General features: G+C 44.4%; 1 protein-coding gene across 2 annotated transcripts in view; it reads left to right on the top strand.

Annotated features, from left to right (window-relative positions):
• The window catches only part of RGS7 (regulator of G protein signaling 7), a 495,704-nt gene that overhangs the window by 458,594 nt on the left and 16,383 nt on the right, over window positions 1–20,727 (top strand). For both annotated transcript variants that reach the window (XM_033939445.1, XM_033939446.1), the window contains exons 12-13: window positions 8,179–8,289; window positions 20,071–20,196. In XM_033939445.1, coding sequence (XP_033795336.1) covers window positions 8,179–8,289; window positions 20,071–20,196 — 237 coding nt within the window. The remainder of the gene's footprint in view (window positions 1–8,178; window positions 8,290–20,070; window positions 20,197–20,727) is intronic.

Below are 20,727 nucleotides of genomic sequence, written 5' to 3'. Positions count from 1 at the left end.
ACAGTCTCCATCCTAAAGATGTTTCTGAGCTTCCTCCCCACCATTTCCCTCAAAGCAACATAGTTCCCTTTCCTGAAGTTGAGCGCAGTTGTTGCGGTCCTCCTTACTATGGGTGTCCCCCTTTCTAATGTGAATCTGATCGCGTTGTGGTCACTGTTGCCTAGTGGTCCTCCCACTTCTACCCCTCTTGCAGGCCCCCCTAATCCGTTTAGGATGAGGTCAAGAGTAGCACCCCCTCGCGTTGGTGCCGTGACTAGTTGCTCCATGAAGCAGTCCCTCACAGCTTCTACAAATCCTGTTTCCCTAGTGCAGTTGGAGTGACCCGTACTCCAGTCTATCCCCGGGTAGTTGAAGTCCCCCATCACTGTTACACTTCCAGTCCTGCATTCCTGTCTCAGTTCAGCTTCCAAGTTGTGTCCGACTCCTTCTGGCATACCAGGCGGGCGATAGTACAGCCCCAGTTTTATGCCTGCACCCTTGTTTCCTGGCAATTTGACCCATAGCGATTCCAGCCCCTCTGCCTTCATTGCCATATCCGAGTAGATAGAGTCCTTTATATATAGTGCTATGCCTCCCCCCTTCTTGTGTGTCCTGTCCCTCCTGTAGAGCTTGTACCCCAGCAGCGCCACATCCCATTGATTCTCCTCTGTCCACCAGATTTCTGTAATTCCAATTATATCCAGGTCCTCCCCCTTGGCCACGACTTCTAGTTCACCCATCTTGGCCATGAGGCTTCTTGCATTTGCGTATAAGCACCGCAGGTCCCGTCATTTTTCCTCCACCTCCGCATTTACCTGGGCCGCCTCCCCTTGAATTTCGGGCAGTTCTCCTGTTCCCTGTGCTTCTGCTTTGCCCTCAGCCTTTACCCTCGTAGCTTTCGGCTTCCCCACATTCCCGCCACCCCACTTCCCCGCTTTTCCTCTGGGTTTTCTAGCCCTACCGGCCCCCTCCTGGGCTATCATCCCTTGAGCCTCTGTTTGATCCCCCTCGCCTTGTGGCACCCCTATATTGTCCTCAGCTTTCTCCCTCGTGCCACCCAGTCCCCCTGTGTCTCCATGCCCCTTAGTCTCCTCCCAGCAAGCTCCCTTTACCTGATGTTTCCCTCGCTGTCTGATCATAAGATCCACCAGTCCCTCTACTTCCTCCTTGCAGTCAGCCCGTTCAGCATCTGTTCTGGATACTGTTGTCCGAAGCGTCAACATCAGATCAGCTGTCGGCTTTCCTCCTCTCCTCAGTTTAAAGCCCTCTCGATCTCCTTCCTCACATTGGCTGCCAGTAGTCTAGTTCCCGCTGTGCTCAGGTGCAGGCCGTCCCGCCGGTAGAGCTTGCTCTTTCCCCAGAAGGACGTCCAGTTCCTCACAAAGTGGAAGCCCTCCTCCTGGCACCATCTCCTCAACCATGCATTCACAGCCTGGAGGTCTGCCTGCCTCTTTGCATCTGCTCTCGGTACAGGCAGGATCTCTGAGAATGCTATCCTCTGGGTACTCCGCTTCAGCTTTCATCCCAGGACCCTGAACTGGTCAGTCAGTGTGGCCATGCTAAAGTTCCTCCGGCTCACATCATTCGTTCCAACGTGGATTATCACTAAGGATAGTCAATCGCCAAAGCAATAACTCAGCAGATCATTTGGCATTTACATTCAACATTATTGGCATAGCAAATTAGACTGATTTGCAATAATCCAATACAGGAGGCCATACCTTATGATACGTAGAGCAAGAATTAGTCTTATCAGCAGTGATTAGTTCAAATTTGGATAACAAGCATACAGTATTCCAATAAGAATTATAATGTATAGCCGAAAAGTCTTTCCAATGAGACAGAATAGTTTTGAGTGCAGTAAGAGTTAAGCATTTGAGTAATCGGGCTTCATATTTATCCAACAGTCGTTTCTGTAGGGCATTCGACCCATATATAACAATGGCAAAAGATTGGACACCACTCAAATTGTCCAAAGTATGGCCTTCCATTTCAAACAAATGCTGGTCTTGTGTAAATGCTGTGGGCACCCTAGATCACATGATTTATCATTGTAAAACACCCTCTTTAACTTTTTTGTAATCCGCCTTGATCCGCAAGGTAATGGCGGAATAGAAATCCCTAATGTAATGTAATATAATCCCAAGTATCTGGACTCTCTTCCCTGGATTTTTTTATTTCTTTATCACATTCCCCTGTACTAATCCACATTCTCAGTTACCATCAAGTCCTTCTTTCTCCTCTGGTCTGTGATGTCCCTCTCTCCCTACCATGTAAATAAGCTGATCAGCTCACCAAATCTTGCATACCCCAACAGCCATATTCTATAAATGGTGCCCTATTTAGGAGCTGCTGTGTGCACTAATCACAGCTGCTTAGTGATATCTAAGTTTGGGATCCGTGCTGAACTTAACTTTTTTTAATTGGTTTAATTGGCATGGTAACTGACCACGTTGGTTTTCAGACATTTAAAAAATAAATAAAATTAAGCAATTTAAGAATTTAGTGCCAAACTCTTAGAATGCCTAAGGGCTCCTTTTATCGAGGTGTGCTAGTGGGGTTAGCGCGTCGGACATTTAATCACACGCTAACCCCCTGCGGCAAACCAAAAAACGAACATCTCAATGGAGGCATTAGCGACTAATGCGGCAGGCGGTATAACGCGCAGTATTCTGCGCATTAAACCTCTACCGCGCCTTGATAAAAGGACCCATAAGTGGAGGTGCTATCCAATACCTTGGAACGCCTAATGATACCTATGTTAAAAAGTAAAATGGTAATCTATTAGCAAAATAAATATATATTAGAGATCACTTAAAGAAAATCAAAAATGAACATCGACTCTAGATTTACTCATTCAATCATAATACTTATTTAAATTAATTTATTTATTTAGCTAAAATCTAAATTAATTATAACTTAATTAATTAATTAATTTAAATAAGTATTATGATTGAATGAGTAAATCTAGAGTCGATGTTCATTTTTGATTTTCTTTAAATGGTCTCTAATATATATTTATTTTGCTAATAGATTACCATTTTACTTTTTAACATAGGCATCATGCAAAATAGTTTGACTGCGTAAAACCCAAGGAAATCTGAACAACTCTGCTCTGTTTTTTAAACAACCATGTCCAATGCTGGACATAAAACTGCTTTTTAGGGTATTAGCACAAGCTACAGCTCCATGCTGTGTTGATATTGGCATATAAACCAAGAGCCATGCAATGTGGCTTTAAGCCCTCAGTTTAACAAAGAGTTAGTTAAGTACTTGCCCAAATTTTATATAACTATATCGGGTCTCTTTAATCAATAGAATGTCATATTAAAGGTGAACCAGAAAACAGTTTTATATCCAGCATTGGACATGGTTGTTTAAGAAACAGAGCAGAATTGTTCAGATTTCCTTGGGTTCTACACAGTCCTTGCAGTCAAAACTGCAGATTTCCATGTCTGTCCTGTGCTTATGTAGTCAATTTGATTTTGATACATGCCATTTGGAGAGATCCATGTGTGCTGACGACGTTTGTGGTGTTGAAAATGCATATTCATTTTGCAAGTGTACTAAGTTGTTACCAACTTAATTTCTTTCGCCTTTGCTGTGCTTTCCAATCACTGCATCTTCAGGTGTACTTTCTACTTTTGCTTTGAAGTCCCCCATAATAAACAGTAGATCTTGTTTCGACGTTTGATCTATTTCATTTTGAAGTTGTTCATAGAACAATTCCACATCCTCACCTTCTGAGTCTTTCAGAGCATATGCTTGGATCAAGGTGCCATTGATCGGCTTTCCCTGTAGACGGATTGACTTGACTCTATCACTGATAACATAAGAACATAAGAAGTTGCCTCCGCTGAGGCAGACCATAGGTCCATCCTGCCCAGCGGTCCGCTCCCGCGGTGGCCCATCAGGCCCATTGCCTGAGTAGTGGTCTATACCTATCTATACCCTTCAATCCCTTTTTCTTCTAGGAATCTATCCAAACCTTCTTTGAAACCATTTAATGTTTTCTTGTCTACAACAGCCTCTGGAAGCGCGTTCCATGTATCCATCACCCTCTGAGTGAAAAAGAACTTCCTAGCGTTTGTTCTAAACCTGTCCCCTTTCAATTTCTCCGAGTGCCCCCTTGTACTTGTGGTGCCCCATAATTTGAAAAATCTGTCCCTGTCTACATTTTCTATGCCCTTCAGGATCTTGAAGGTTTCTATCATGTCTTCTCTAAGTCTCCGCTTTTCCAGGGAGAAAAGTCCCAACTGCTTCAATCTGTCAGTATATTGGAGATTTTCCATTCCCTTTATCAGTTTAGTTGCTTTTCTCTACTCCCTCAAGTACTGCCATGTCCTTCTTGAGGTACAGCGACCAGTACTGGACACAGTTCTCCAGATGCGGCCGCACTATTGCACGATACAGCGGCATGTTGACTTCCTTCGTCCTGGTCGTAATACCCTTCTTAATGATACCCAACATTCTGTTTGCTTTCCTTGAGGCTGTGGCGCACTACGCCGATGCCTTCAGTGTTGCGTCTACCATCACTCCCAGGTCTCTCTCCAGGTTACTGACCCCTAGTGGTGTTCCCCCCATTTTGTATGTGAACATCTGGTTCTTTTTCCCCATGTGCATGACCTTGCATTTCCCTATGTTGAAGCTCATTTGCCATTTTTTGGCCCACTTTTCCAGCTGCGTTAGATCCTTTTGGAGATCTTCGCAATCTTCCCTGGTTTGAGCCCTGCTGTATAGTTTGGTGTCATCTGCAAATTTAATGACCTCACACTTGGTTCCCGCCTCTAGGTCGTTTATGTAGATATTGAACAGGAGCGGTCCTAGCACCGACCCCTGCGGTACTCTGCTCGTGACCCCTTTCCAGTCTGAGTAATAGCCCTTTACGCCAACCCTCTGCTTCCTGTTTGCCAGCCAGTTTTTGATCCATCGGTGGACCTCCCCTTGCACCCCGTGGTTCCATATCATCTTAAGCAGTCTCTCGTGTGGTACCTTGTTGAAGGCTTTTTGGAAGTCAAGGTAAATGATGTCTATAGATTCCCCTTTATCCACCTGGCTGTTCACCCCCTCAAAGAAGTACAATAAGTTTGTGAGGCATGACCTACCCTTGCAGAAGCCATGTTGACTCGGTTTTAGCTGCCCATTTTTTTCGATGTGTTCACAGATGCTGTCTTTAATCAGTGCCTCCATCATCTTTCCCGGGACTGAGGTCAGGCTCACCGGCCTGTAGTTTCCTGGGTCGCCCCTTGAGCCCTTCTTGAAGATGGGCGTGACATTTGCTATTTTCCAATCCTGCGGGATCTCTCCGGTTTTTAAGGATAGGTTGTATATCTGTCGAAGTGGCTCCGCTATTTCGTTTTTTAGTTCCTTGAGTACCCTTGGGTGAATGCCATCCGGACCTGGCGATTTGTCGCTCTTTAGTCTGTCTATCTGCCTGAGTATATCTTCTTGGCTTACCTCTAAATTGACCAGCTTATCATCTTGGTCTCCTATTACGATCTCTCGGGTTCCGGAATGTTGGTTGTATTCTCCATCGTGAAGACTGACGTGAAGAACTCATTTAACCTGTCAGTTATCTCTTTCTCTTCTTTTACTACTCCCTTTCTGTCTCCATCATCCAATGGTCCCACTTCTTCTCTTGCCGGTTGCTTCCCCTTGACGTATCTGAAGAACGACTTGAAGTTTGTTGCTTCCTCTGACAGTCTCTCTTCATATTGTACTTTAGTATCATCTTTGAAAGCTTATTATTGAGGATGAATGCCACACCATTTTTCCTGTGTGTTTCATGACCAGAGTAGCAGATCCAATGCGCATTTGATTGAAAATGGCCCTGTCCTGTCCATTTAAGTTCGCCAATCCTTATCAAATCCAATTTTGTGAATTCCCATTTGATCTTTAACAATTTCCAGTTTTCCTTGATTCATGCTTTGTACGTTCCATGTCCTATGTTAAAAATATCTTTACAGCTTCTCATCTCCCTTTTCTGTCCAGCAACATCAGCATCAGGATGGCCTGGTGGCTTTGATCTGTCAGCTTCACAAACACTGGGCATAATCTGGGTGATGATCAGCTCTTCCCTAGTAGCATGGTGAGTGCCTTCTGACCTAGGGAACCATCTTCCAGCACTATACGTCAATTCTTTGTCTCATCATCAAGTTTTCTTGGCAGAATACAGAAGTGGGTTGCCGAGTCTTTCTTCTGTGCAGTATAAATTAAATGTTGCCACTGTTGCATCAAATGTGATCCTCCGCCTTCAACACTGTTCATCTGCTGCTGCCCAGATGGGTGGTACATCATTAGTCTGTCATCTCCACTAAAACCTGTCTGCCTTGAGAGGCCCTGCCGGTAGTGAAACTACTGACAGCAATCCTATCAGTTTCTCTGATGCGCGCAAGTCCCAATGGCACGACAAGCCATGTACAATGACTGGTGTGATATGGCTATATTGCCACCATCTAGAAAAATGCTTTAGGGCTTTGACCTGAATGTGTTTTTTTTAAAGGCTAAGAATCCTTTGGGCGCGCTCTTCAGCCAAGGTTTCATAATGATGTAGGCATTGGAAATCAGAACTCCTATGTCTTGGGTTCCAGTTGCCTGACACAAGATCATGAAAATGGGAAAGAAACATCTGTGATCTTATTCTGTATTTTTGGAATATACTTTATACAAAAGGTAATGTTTAACAAGGCATACTAACACTGACTTTCATAATAGTTCAGCTACTTTGGGCACTTTCTTTGTCAATGGCTTCTATTACCTCTATATGATCTGTACAGAATGAAATATGCTTGTCCATAATACGATCACTTTACAACCTGGCTCTTAATATAATTTCTATCCTTAGAGCATGTAGTATACGTAATCCATATCAAATCTCCAGAATCTACATATTTTGAATTTCTTATAGGCATCAGCTAGTGCCAGTAAGACCTCAACTGGTCTCATAGGTCAGAGCTGTACAAATCAACTTCGTCACCACCCTTTATGTCACAAACTGCATATTTATAATTAATACTTCTTATAGCAAATACTATCCTCCATATATGGGCATTTATATAAAACTCAATCAAATATCACGTATCTTTATTTAGTCCATTCAGCTTGGGGTAAGTATTCAACATTTTCACCCAATAGGCTTTATCAAGGATAACCCCTGCAATAATATATATGAAATATTAGTCAAAACTTTAATAAATTATGCCTGTTATTTCTAAAGGAGGAAGTGCTCACAGAAAAACCAGGTACAAATCACTATGCCCCCTCTAATCCTGGAGGGATAATCCAAGCAAAAGTGTGTCTGTATTGTGATTGGATTAGTCATGGAAACTTGCATGTAAAAAAGCGTGGGCCATTTTATTAATGTAATCAGTCTGATTATTGCTCCCCTCCCCACCCCCACCTGCATAGGAACTAGAAATTGGCAAGATCATGATAGCCCCAAGCAAGATATTAATGTCCATCACTTGTAAAACATTTAAGGTGATTAAATGGCATGGTCTGCTGCAATTTATTCACTGAAGGACAGTTAATTCTGTACAGCACAGGGAAGACATAAGAACAAGGACCTGTTGAGTTACAGCTCCACAGTTATGGAATTCTTTACACATAGAACTTCAAAAGAAAATGATTTGGGGAATTTTGGGGAACAAATTGTAAATGTGTTTTTGGGTTTTTTTTATTTTGTGAATGCTATAAAAACTTTAATATTTTTTTATTTTTGATATTTACTGTTTTATCTGAGAAAAATTGTATTAAAAAGGCCTCCTTTTATCAAGCCATAGTAGAGCATTTTAGCGCTGGCCGGTGAGGTAAATGCTCTGATGCTTATTCAGTTCCTATGAACATTGGAGCATTTACCTCACCAGCCAGCGACCACGGCTCAATAAAAAGGAGGCCAAATAGTTTGTTATTGATGGCAGTATTGTGAGATTGACAGTATATTAAAAGGTGTTAAATAAATAACCCTCCCTTTTACAAAACCGTAGCGTGGTTTTTAGTGCCAGAGAATTCCTATGAGCATCACAGCTGTTACCACCATGGCAGGCGCTAAAAACCATACTATGGTTTTATATAAGAGGGGGGTGGGGGGGTGTAAATGTTATGTAAGCAGTAGCTTAGGGATATCCAGCATTTGTTTTCAAAAAATCTTTTCATAATATAATTGACAGTAAGAGAAATGTATAATGGTTTTGTTTCCAGTTTATTAGCCTACACAGAACAGTATGTGGAATACGATCCTTTTCTTGTGTCACCAGACCCCTCCAATCCATGGATGTCAGATGATACCACCTTCTGGGAACTAGAAATAAGGTCTGTCACTTTTAAAAAATATTTAACACAGACAAAAAAATGTCGCAGAAACATTTTCAGCCTTCACCTGAAATGAGCAAATGCCATTTTTGTATGGGGCATGTACAGTCAGATTAAAGAAAAGCTGCCTGATATTTAGTGCTATTTAAAAAGCAAGAAATGGCTCCTGGCTGGTTAAATAGTGCTAAGTGGCACAGTTCTAGATGGCTGCTATATATTAGCGCTTAGCAGCTAGTGAATAGCTGAAATTTAAAGTGCCGGCCAGATAAGTTTAGTGATCATTTAAATAGCTCATCTATTTTTGGCTGCTATAAACTTAGCTGCCCAGATATTCACTGGAGACATCCCAGCATTGAATATCTGGGTTCAGCAACAACCATGGGAGTCAGCCCAGCTTACTCTCACAATCTGAATATCAGGTCCTATGAGCACAATACCTCAATGGGTTTAACCAAGTAGAACGCTTATTCAGTTAAATCACAATGAACAGACCGGGAGGGGATATTCAGTGATTCTTATTTGGGCAGTGCTACTGAATATCTCCTTTCATTGCTATGGAACTCTGGATTGTGCCAGAGTGGCCTGAAGGCAGAGTTGAAGCAGTACCAGAAGTTATGAGGGCACCAACAATATTTATTGCACCAATTCACACTAGTTTAGTTGTGCTTTTTATCATAATATTAAATTTGATGTCTTTTGTAGATTTATTATAGTTTTGTTTTTGCTGACATATTATTTGCACATCCAGGGAAGGGGAGGGTGGGAATATAGATTTTAAATTAATTTCTTATCTTTCATGAGGGTTTGGGAGGGGGGGAGGGTATTTTGGGGGTTTTGATAACAGTTTCTGAATGTTTATAAGTGTTCAATTGTTAATGGTTATGACATATATGTTATAGTGCACTTATTATAAGTTCAGAAAATTAATGGATAATTTGAATATGAATTGATGGGTGGGGTGGGGTGTTTGAGTCATGTAAGGTTATTAAGTGTTGTTTAAGTGCAAAATGTTTTCTATATTTTCACTTATTGAAAGTGTTAAAAATGAATAAAGATATATATTTTTTTAAACAAACAATATTTGAGAATAGTTATTAAAAAAAAAAAACATTTTAGAAATGGAATGGACAATGTTAAAATAAGGCCTGTGCGCATACAAAAGAACAGCATATTATGTAATAAACATCCAGTGCATTCCAAAGGGCTCATTGTCAAAAAGACAAACACGTCCAAAAAACGGCATAAAGTGACACTTGGACGTTTTAATCACTAAAACGCCCAAATCACCATTTTTAAAACCTATTTTCTAGAATTTTTATGTCATTTGTCAATAGTTTGTCTATATTTCAAGGGGTTGCATTTTGGGCGGGACTAGGGTGGACTTATGACAATGTTTTACAGCAATAATCAAACATTCTACAAAACACTCAGGGCACAGTTTGGGCGTTTAGGGCCAGACCTGTTTTAATAACGAATAAGTGCCAAAAATGGTACCCAAATTAACCATATGAGCACTGGATGCATGAAGCCCCACACACACACTACCCCAGTAGTCAGTGGTCTCCTCCCACCCCACAAACATTTGAATGAAACAGTACATACCTGTCTGTATGATGGTCAGTCCTAGTAGAGCAGCAGGCAGGTGGACTCCAGAGGGGGAGGGGTTTTAGGTATCTGGACAATTGGAGTCTTAGGCCATTCCCAGTACATCCCAGGAAACACTGGGAAGTAGGCCTAAGACTCCGGTTGGACCCTATGGGAAAGGCCTTACTCATCTGAGCCAATCAGGGCCATAGGCCCCTCCCCAGGGCATCCCAGAATGTACCGGGAAGGGGAAGGCTCATCATTTTGCAGTGGCGGGCCTGGTGGCAGGAGGCAGTGAGCATCCCTCTTGCCGGCCATCAGATAAAGGTACGGAGGCATTCGGGGGGAATTCAAGGGGTGGTAGTAGGATCTTGAGGCTGTCAGGAAGTTGTCAGGGTGGAGTCAGGGAGTGTCAAGGGGATTTTGGGGTGTTGGGAAGTGTCAGGAAGTGGAAGTGGAGCCGGGGAGTGTTTGATTGGGTTTGGAGGATGATGGGTCAACAGCAGAAGGGAGTGGGCATCCCTCCTGCTGGGGGATGCCTTAGAGGGGTTGGCGGCAGGAGGGAGTGGTCATTCCTCCTGCCTTGGACTGTATCGGGAGGGTTTGCCATTGCAGCAGGAGGAATTTGGCATTCCTCCTGCCGTGGACATTCGGGAGGGGGGGAGCTTCGGGGGTTCCGGCAGGAGGGAATGGGTATCCCTCCTACCAGCTGACTTTGTGGAAGGGTTCACTAGATAGCACAGTTACTTACCATAACAGGTGTTATCCAGGGACAGCAGGCAGCTGTTCTCACATAAGGGTGACGTCATCGACAGAGCCTGGATGCCGACGCCTCACAAGCAGACTTGCTTGAAGAAACTCAAAGTTTCGAGTCGCCCGCACTGTGCATGCGCGAGTGCCTTCCCACCCAGCGCAGGGCGCGTCTCCTCAGTTCAGATAGCTAGCAGAGAAGCCAACCAGGGGAGATGGGTGGGTTGTGAGAACAGCTGCCTGCTGTCCCTGGATAACACCTGTTACGGTAAGTAACTGTGCTTTATCCCAGGACAAGCAGGCAGGTATTCTCACATATGGATGAACTCCAAGCTAACCAGAATGGGATGGTGGGAGTGTTGGCAATTTAGGAGAATAAATTTTGTAATACTGTTTGTCCAAACTGTCCATCCCGTCTGGAGAAAGTATCTATACAATAGTGAGAAGTGAAGGTATGAACCGAGGACCAAGTAGCAGCCTTACAAATTTCCTCAATAGGTGTAGATCTGAGGAAAGCTACTGAAGCTGTCATTGCTCTGATGTTATGGGCTGTGACTTTACTGTGAAGGGGTAATCCAGCCTGGGCATAGCAGAATGAGATACTAGCCGCCATCCAGTTGGAGATAGTACGCTTAGAAATAAGATGTTCCAACTTATTTGGATCGAAGGAAACAAAAAGTTGAGGAGCAGTTCTGTGTGGTTTGGTGCATTCCAAATAGAAGGCCAAAGCATGTTTACAATCCAGAGTATAAAGGGCTGATTCTCCAGGGTGAGAATGAAGCTTTGGAAAGAACACTGGAAGAACGATGGATTGGTTGAGATGAAATTCCGAGACCACTTTAGGGAGGAATTTAGGATGAGTACGAAGAACCTCTTTGTCATGATGGAACACCGTGAATGGTGGGTCAGCAACTAAAGCTTGCAGCTCACTGACTCGATGAGCAGAAGTGAGGGCAATGAGAAACATCACTTTCCAAGTGAGATACTTGAATGAGCCTTATCAATTGTTTCAAATGGAGGCTTCATGAGTTGATTAAGGACAACATTGAGGTCCCAAACCACAGGAGACGATTTGAGAGGAGGTTTGACATTGAAAAGTCCTGTCATGAATCTGGAAACCACTGGATGAGCAGAGAGGGGTTTCCCTTCAATAGGCTGATGGAAAGCCGTAATTGCACTGAGATGGATTTGTATAGATGTAGACTTGAGGCCAGAATTGGATAAGTGCAAAATATAGTCCTAAAAAGAAGATAAGGAGGAATGGTGAGGCTCCTTATGATGAGAAAAACACCATGTAGAAAATGTAGTCCATTTTATATTATAGCATTGTCTAGTTGTAAGCTTTCTAGAAGCTTCTAAAACGTCTCTTACAGATTGAGAAAACTGAAGAGGGGTTATGTTGAGAGGTACCAGGCTGTCTGGTGTAGAGACTGCAGGTTGGGATGAAGCAGAGATCCTTGACTTTGTGTAAGCAGAGAAGGAAAAACTGGTAGAAGGTATAGCTCCCTGCTGCTGAGTTGAAGTAGAAGGGAGTACCAGGGTTGCCTCGGCCACCGAGGAGCGATTAGAATCATGGTGGCATGATCGTTCTTCAACTTGACCAGAGTCTTGAGAATGAGAGGGAATGGAGGAAATGCATAAAGGAAAAGATTTGTCCATTCCAGAAGAAAAGCATCTGCTCGAGGCGGTGAGAAGTGTATATCCTGGAGCAGAACTGAGGCAGTTTGTAGTTGTGGGGAGCTGCAAAGAGGTCTATCTGTGGCATTCCCCGCTGTGAAAAAATGTGGCGAAGAGGTGAAGAATGGAGAGTCCATTCGTGAGGTTGCAGTAGATGACTCAAGTTGTCCGCCAAGCAATACTTTGCCCCTTGAATGTAGACAGGTTTGAGGAAGGTGTTGTGGAGGATTGCCCAGTCCCAAACCTCCAGAGCTTCTTGACAAAGGGATGCAGACCCTGTCCCTCGTTGTTTGTTGACATAATACATGGCGACTTGGTTGTCCGTTCGAACGAGGACTACTGTGTCGTGAAGCAGATGTTGAAAAGCATGGAGAGCTTTGAGGATCGCTCTGAGTTCCAACTGATTGATATGACACTGACGATCCGTACTGGTCCAGAGGCCTTGAGTACGGAGACCATTGAGATGAGCGCCCCAAGTGTAGGTCGAAGAGTCTGTCGTGAGAACCTTCTGATGAGGGGCATTTGAAAAAGCAAGCCTCTGGAAAGATTGGAAGAGAGCATCCACCAACGAAGAGACTTCTTCAAGGAAGGAATGACTGAAATGTGTCGAGAAGGAGGGTCACAAACTTGCGTCCATTGAGATGCCAGGGTCCACTGAGGAATTCTGAGGTGAAGTTTGGCAAAAGGAGTCACGTGTACTGTGGAGGCCATGTGACCCAGAAGTACCATCATGTGTCTCGCTGAGATAGAAGAGCGGGAAGACACTGTGTGACAGAGTTGAAGAAGAGCTTCCAGACGTTGTTGTGGAAGGAATGCTCTGAGTTAGACAGTGTCCAGAACAGCTCCAATGAATTGTAGATTCTGAGAGGGCTGAAGTTGAGATATGGGAAAGTTGATTTCGAATCCCAAACTTTGTAGGAACCAAGTAGTCCATTGGGTCGCAACAATAACCCCTTGGGATGTGGAATCTTTAATGAGCCAGTCGTCGAGGTAGGGAAATACCTGAAGACCATGATTCCTTAGAGCTGCTGCTACCACAACCAGGCACTTGGTGAACACTCTGAGAGATTGAGGCCAGGCTGAAGGGTAGTACTCTGTATTGATAGTGCAGATTCCCCACCCGAAATCTGAAGTATTGATGAGAGGCCGGATGAATGGGGATATGAGTGTAGGCCTCCTTGAGATCCAGAGATCATAACCAGTCATTCTGCTCGAGAAGTGGATAAAGGGATACCAGGGACAATATTTGAAACTTTTCTTTGACTAGAAATTTGTTGAGAGCCCTGAGATCCAGAATGGGTCGCAGATTACCCGTCTTCTTCGGAACAAGGAAGTAACGGGAGTAAAACCCCCTGTTCTGCTGTTCCAAGGGAACTGGTTCGATGACATAGAGACGAAGCAGAGCTTGAGCTTCCTGACGAAGAAGGCCGGTCTGGATGGACTGGAAGGATACTCTCTTGGAGGAAGCTCCAGTGGAACCTGAGTGAAATGAAGAGAGTATCCCTTCCCTGATGATTTTAAGCACCCAGAGTTCGGATGTAATTATCGTCCATCGGTTGTAAAAATGATGGAGACGACCTCCTATAGGGGGAAAAAGAGACAGAGACAGAACGGTTGAGGTTATGCTCTGTTGTAAACAGTCAAAAAGGCTGAGAAGCCTTAGGTGCAGCAGAAGGTTGGGGTTTCTGTTACTTCTGAGGTTGTTGTTTTTTTCAGAGGAGGGCGAATTTAAGGAGCTGGCTTAGGAGCAAAACGCCTTTGATAGATAACAGCAGGGCGTGCAGACTTGGCAGGAGCTGGCTTTGGTTTAGGTATGACTATAGAAGCAAATGATTTTTCATGGTCAGATAATTTCTTTGTTGCTGCTTCGATGGATTCATCAAAGAGGTCGTTGCCTTGACAAGGAATGTTAGCTAAGTGGTCTTGAAGGTTAGGGTCCATGTCAATGGTACGAAGCCAGGCAAGACAACGCATAGCCACAGAGCAAGCAGCCGCTCGGGCAGATAACTCGAAGGCATCATAAGATGATTGGAGGAGATGCAGACGTAATTGAGAGAAAGAAACAATGACTTCTTGAAACTCAAAATGCATTTGGTTATCCAAATAAGCCAAAAACTTTGGTAGAAGAGAAAGAAGAAATTCAAAATAAGTGATGAAATAAAAATTATAATTGAGGACTTTAGTGGACATCATAGCATTCTGGTAGATGCAATGTCCAAATTTGTCCATAGTTTTTCCCTCCCTTCCAGGTGGAACTGTGGCATAGACCTTGGAAGGATGGGATCTCTTCAAGGAGGATTCAACAAGCAGAGATTGATGAGATAACTGTGAGTTGTCAAACGCTTTGCAATGTACAGTTTTATACCTAGAGTCCAATTTTCCTGGAACAGCATGTATGGAAAAAGGTGTCTCCATGCATCGAGCATAAGTTTGATTCATAAGCTTATGAAGTGGAAGCTTAAGACACTCTGCCGGAGGTTGAGGAAGATGCATGACTTCTAGATATTCCTTAGAATATTTGGAGCCAGTATCCAATTGAATATCCAAGTCTACAGCCATCTGTCGCAGGAAAGACGAGAAAGATAGCTGTCTGCCAAAGCTTTGCCTCGAGAAGGACTCGAGAACATTGAGGCAGCCTGTGTCAAAGAAGAAGCTTCGGCATGGAAAAAGCATCAAAGGAACCTGGTGACATGGACGAGGGAATCGAGACCGGAACATCCTCGAGGTCCGGCATCGGAGACCTCGAAAGAGGAGTCGATGGTCTGGTCGAGGTTGGAGTAGATCGAGGCTTCGAGGAGGATGGTCTGTCCTGAGAAGAAAAACGATGCCTGGAAGGATGCCTCGATGAAGGCCTCGAATGGTGGTGAGAACTGTGTCTGGAACCAGATCTTGAGGATCGAGGAGATTTCGCCTCGGATACATAAGCAGCCGATGCCGATGTTTGAATAGGGCTAGAGGCTGTAGATCGAAGCTTCAGAGGCTTGGTGGAGGAACCTCGATGCACTCTCAAAAACTCTGCTCCTTGTTTAGAGTGTGAGGATTCTGCAAAGAGTGTGGAAGCTCAGACTGGAGCAAAGGAAGCGGCTCGACCTCGCGGGAGTCTGCTGAATGCCCAGGCTGAATAAGAGGAAGCAGTTTAGGTCCCATGTTAGTAAGGAACTGAATAAACTGCTTTTCTAACATGGTCTGGAAAGAAGCCGGCAAGGATGGATCCGCGTTTGAAACCGGACCACCTGCTTTGGCTGGAGGTTCCTTCGAGGTAGTGTGAGTGTGTTTCGACTTAGAAGTCTTGGACACTTTAATCACAACCGGTGGAACCGACTGCTGAGCTATCTGACCTGAGGAAACAGGGGAAGATATAGCAGATGACGTCGAAGCAAGAGCCGTCTGATGAGGCTCGAGGTGGAAGCAGTAGGCGCAGACGGAGCCTCGATGGAAGTTGAGGCCGAAGACGCTTTCAAAGTCGAGGGATCAGTAGGAGACTCCATCTCGAAAAGCTTGTCCACCAGAATGCAACGATGCTTGAAAGCACGAGGCTGAAGTGTTTGGCAAGGCAGGCATGACCTAGGATGATGTTTCAGCCCAAGGCACTTGAGGCAGCATCTGTGAGGGTCCGTGAGAGAGATCGCGCACTAACACTTGCTACACCTCTTAAAGTCTGTAGCAGGCCGGGACATAGACGGAAAAATAGCTGCTGCAAAGTCGAAGCCCTCGGGCTGCGGCTGAGCGGCCTGTCCCAGAAAACAAACGTAAGAAGAAATTTTTTTTTTCTTTTTGACTAAAATATAAGAAATAAAATAAAACAGCGATTCGTGAAGAAAAAACACAAACTGCGGTTGAGAGAAGGCACAAAGTGAACGAAGTTAAACACAGAGAGTCAAAGACGGACTTCTCGGCTTCGCGGAAACTGAGAACTGAGGAGACGCGCCCTGCGCTGGGTGGGAAGGCACTCACACATGCGCGGTGCAGGCGACTCGAAACTTCGAGTTTCTTCAAGCAAGTCTGCTTGTGAGGCGTCCGCATCTGGGCTCCGTCGATGACATCACCCATATGTGAGAATACCTGCCTGCTTGTCCTGGGATAATAATTAGCTGTAAAGGAAGAGAGTTCCAATCATTATGACAGGAAAGCATAGATAAATTTAAAATCTTCATTTAAAAGAGACAGCAATAAAGAGGTTAGTGAGAGGAAGAAAACAGACAAATAAACAAGTGTGTTCATGCAACCCATTGATTTCCACCCAGTTCCTATAGGTCAGCAAAAGCCATGGCTAATAAGTGAATTTTGAGGCATGCATGGAATAGGAGACCACTATTCACATATGCAAAGCTAGCATTCCATAAGGTCAGAGCTAGGAAAAAGAAGACACAATACTTTGTAGATTGCAGCTTTACACACAATGAGGGAATTAAGGAGATCTGGTAAAAAGGTAACTGGAACTGAAGAAAAAAATATTTGTTCAAAATCAAAAATTTTTATAGACCAGAGAACAAATTCATATCAAGTTGCATTGAATTACTAGACCTCAAATACCCAAGGCATTACTTGGATAATTTTTCATGCCCTTACTGGGGTGGTATATTCATCATTGGTCTTGGTAAAGTGACCTGTGCTGTACGTTTTTTAATAGTTTTAAATATATTTAAATATCAATTTCAATAAATATAAAGTGCATAAGGTGCTATAGGAAGGAAAGCACTTATCTTTTGTGCCCGACGGCTGCCCAACCGTTTCACACTCGGTTTCATCAGGGGCTATGCTTCCTTCTATTAATGCACCAAACTTTTTTAGAAAACAGTTATCGAAGCAACAGTGACAAGCACCCGCACAGCATATATTGAGTCACACAAAGAATACCATGTTCTTCCACACTGTGCTGTGTTAAGGTGCAGAGTGTAGATTTGCTCTGCAACCGAGACCAACGCAGGTTTTTCCTCAAGTTTGAGTTTTTTACTGTTGTGGTTCTCGGCTGCAAGAGGCGCCTATGATTAACTTGTTGTAGCCATTGTGGCTGAATGAGGCTTGGTGAGTGTTTGGATTACTTCACCTTGGTTTCTGAGGCTTATTTTTAGTAATATCTAAGGTTGTGGCTCGTGCCTTTCTCAGCACTGTGTGGGAAGTTTGTCAAGATTTAAATTAATTTTTGAAGTTGTATTTGACAAATTTACCTTTATAAAAGTTTTTGCAAGTTTGTGCATATTTGTGCATATTTGTGAACCCAACATATAATCCTAATAGCAGTGTTTTGAAGTGATTGGGGGTGTTTTAGGTCAGCAGCAGAAACTGGATTGGATTACATACATTGCATTACAATAGTCCAAACAAAAATATTAAAGTGGTAAAGATCTGAGTGCATTGGACAGCATCATCTAAAAAGCATCAGATGATGTGAAACTTCCTCAGTGCAAAAAGCTGAGTCTTAACCATGGCAGCCAATGGTGATGTAAATGTAGGTTGATAATCTTTAATAACATCTGGGAGTTCAATATTCAGCCGGTGACACTCACTGTTTTGCTAATCGCTGCTGGTATTTTGCCCATAAATTCAGTGCCAAGACCATGTTCGGGCTTTGACATTGAATTTCTGGGTTTCCAGAGCCAGCTACACCATACCCAATTAAGAACAATATTCAGTTACCAGCTAAATATCTGGTTAAATTGGGACAGCAAAACGGCTATCCCAATACTGCTGTTGAATCAGTGACATGCCAAAGTCGGGGTGAAGGGAGTGGTCTGCCCTAGGTGCAGACAATAAAGGGGAGCATCACAGAGTCATGAGTCTGCAGGCTCCATATGCCTGCTTTCAGCTCTTCCAGTCCCTTGTCCCTTGCCCCCTCTCACATCAGCTCCCTGTTCCAGGGCAAGGGACTAGCAGTGCTGATAACATATATATGCAGGGGAGGGGGGTGATGTTAAAAAGTGATCTGGGTATAACAGATCCTAGGTATGCCACTTTGCGAAATAGCTTTGGAACCTGGGTGACTACCAGCAGGACATTAGTGCTGGCACTGAGGCCCAGATTCTATAAATGGCATCCTGACTGTAGGTAGCCAACTACTGCCTAACCAGCCAATCGAGAAGCATGTTTTCTAGGAAAAAACCTCCCAAGGCAGGCCGCGTACATTGGAGGCACCTGCGGGAGCCTAGGGAGGCACGTAAGCCAGCCTAAGCTCACCTAAGGCTAGGTGTGGGTGTGGCTTGGCCTGGAAGTAGCCTTAGGCAGACCTAGGTGGCTGTACGCATCGCCCTAGATCAGCGGTAGACATGTACAATGTAGGCCAGCAAAATGCTGGCCTATATTGTAAGCAGAAGTGGCCGCTGAGCTTATACCTTCTCATGATCAGTTTAGCAGCCATGGATGCCCATCCTTCCCCCCCCCCCCGTAGATCGCTAGCAGGAGGGATGTCCAATCCCTCCTGCTGGAGCCCACCCCCGAATGATCGTGGCAGGAGGGATGCTCAGTCCCTCCTGCCAGGCACCCCCGAACCCACCCTGATGTTCCTCAGCAGGAGAGATGCCTAATCTCTCATGCCAGAACGACCCCCCACCCCGAATGATTTCAGAAGGAGGGATGCCCAGTCCTTCCTGTTGCCACCCCCCACCCCACTCATACATCGCCGGCAGGAGTGATGCCCAATCCCTCCTACCGGAATCCTCCCCTGAAAGTTTGCACCCACCCCCACCAGGACCCTCCTAATCTTGAATTGATGGCCTGCCCCTCCCCAGTGCATATGGGATACACCAGGGAGGGGCCTAAGGACCTGATTGGCCCAGGGATGAACTGAGAGTGACCTAAGATTCAGATTGGGCAGATCCCCTAGGCCACCCCCATGGGTGTGAACTTTTTTTTGGGGGGGGGGGTTCCAGCAGGAGGGATTGGGCATCCCTCCTGCCGGCGATGTATGGAGGAGTTGGGGGTATCAGGCAGGAGGGACTGACTGTGATCATTGGGGAGAAGGATTTCAGCAAGAGAGATTGGGCTTCTCTCTTGCTGGGGAACATTGGGGTAGGTTCGGGGGTGCCAGGCGATAGATTGGGCATCCCTCCTGATGCAATCGTTTGGAGGGGGGGGTTTCTGGCAGGAGGGATCAGACATCCCTCCTACAGGTAGTCTGTACTGGGGGGGAGGGGGTAGTGATGGGTTGCCACTAAATTTATTGCGGCAGGGCGATCCCTTGCTGCGCCAAGTTCAGCGGTGACCCGATTCTCTAACCAGCATCTGTAACATGGACGTCTGTTAGTGAATCGGGTTCTTAAGTGGGCTTAGGTGTAATTCTGTATAGGATGCCCATGTGCGATTCTCAAGCTGCTTAGGTGGCTTCTGAGACCATGTGTCCTATTCAGAATCCGGGCCTGAATGTCTAAGCACAGTTCAACAGCAGTGGCTTATGTTTAAAAAATTTTGCCTGCTGCTGGCTGAATATTAGTCTCATAGATAGCCATTTACCTGACTTTTCAAAATGATTACTTAGTTGTGTAAAAAAGACTATTTGAAAGTTCTCTATCTTTTATTTGCAGCTTGGTTGGCAGGAGGTGCCTGTCCAAAATAGCTACAAGTCTCTCTGTATATCTTTCCTTTGGGCACTTTTCAAAGGAGAAGCATGCACCTACTTTCTTTTTGTGAAATGGTACAAGGGACATAGGAAAGACATACCTATTGACATATGGATTTGAAAATAGAGCCTATAAAATTAGAAATCTGGGATGGCTTCATAAAATATTTCTTTTTATAAAATGTTACATTATTTCTCTTATTTTGTTTTTCTTTCAGCAAAGAGCCAGGCCAACAGAGGGTAAAGCGGTGGGGCTTTTGCATGGACGAAGTACTGAAGGACCCCGTAGGAAAAGACCAGTTCCTTAAATTCCTAGAGTCAGAATTCAGCTCTGAAAACTTAAGGTAAGAATTAACAGCTGTGCTTTGTTCTCTTACCGGTCGATATTCAAAGCAATTTAAGCAGCTAGCAGAGGCTCCTGGCTACTTATATTGCCTGTGTAATTAGTGACACTGACTATCAGCACTGACCGCTAAACAGAAAGCTGGCTATTTGGTGGACAATCTAGGAGCAAAGTTAACACTTATGCAACTAAGGACCTCTTCTATCAAACTGCGCTAGCAGTTTGTAGCGCGGTGAACTGTTCTGAATGGCTTGCGCTGCTCCCGACGCTCATAGAGTTCCTATGAGCGTCGATAGCAGCGCAGGCCATTCAGCGCGGCTCTCTGCACTAAAATCTGCTAGCACAGTTTGGTAGAAGATGACCTAAGTGCTGATATTCAGTACTTATATAATTAAGTGTCAGTATTCAGCACTTAACTGCTTAAGTTAAGCAGCCTTATTGGACCACATAGATGATTAAGTGCTGAATATTACACTTAACTGTATAAGAGATAGCCAGCCGCAAAAACCCAGATATCCAATATCAGTACTTG

Source organism: Geotrypetes seraphini, chromosome 3 (assembly GCF_902459505.1).
Source record: "Geotrypetes seraphini chromosome 3, aGeoSer1.1, whole genome shotgun sequence".
Taxonomy (NCBI): Eukaryota; Metazoa; Chordata; class Amphibia; order Gymnophiona; family Dermophiidae; genus Geotrypetes; species Geotrypetes seraphini.
This window is presented reverse-complemented; position numbering and strand designations above follow the sequence as displayed.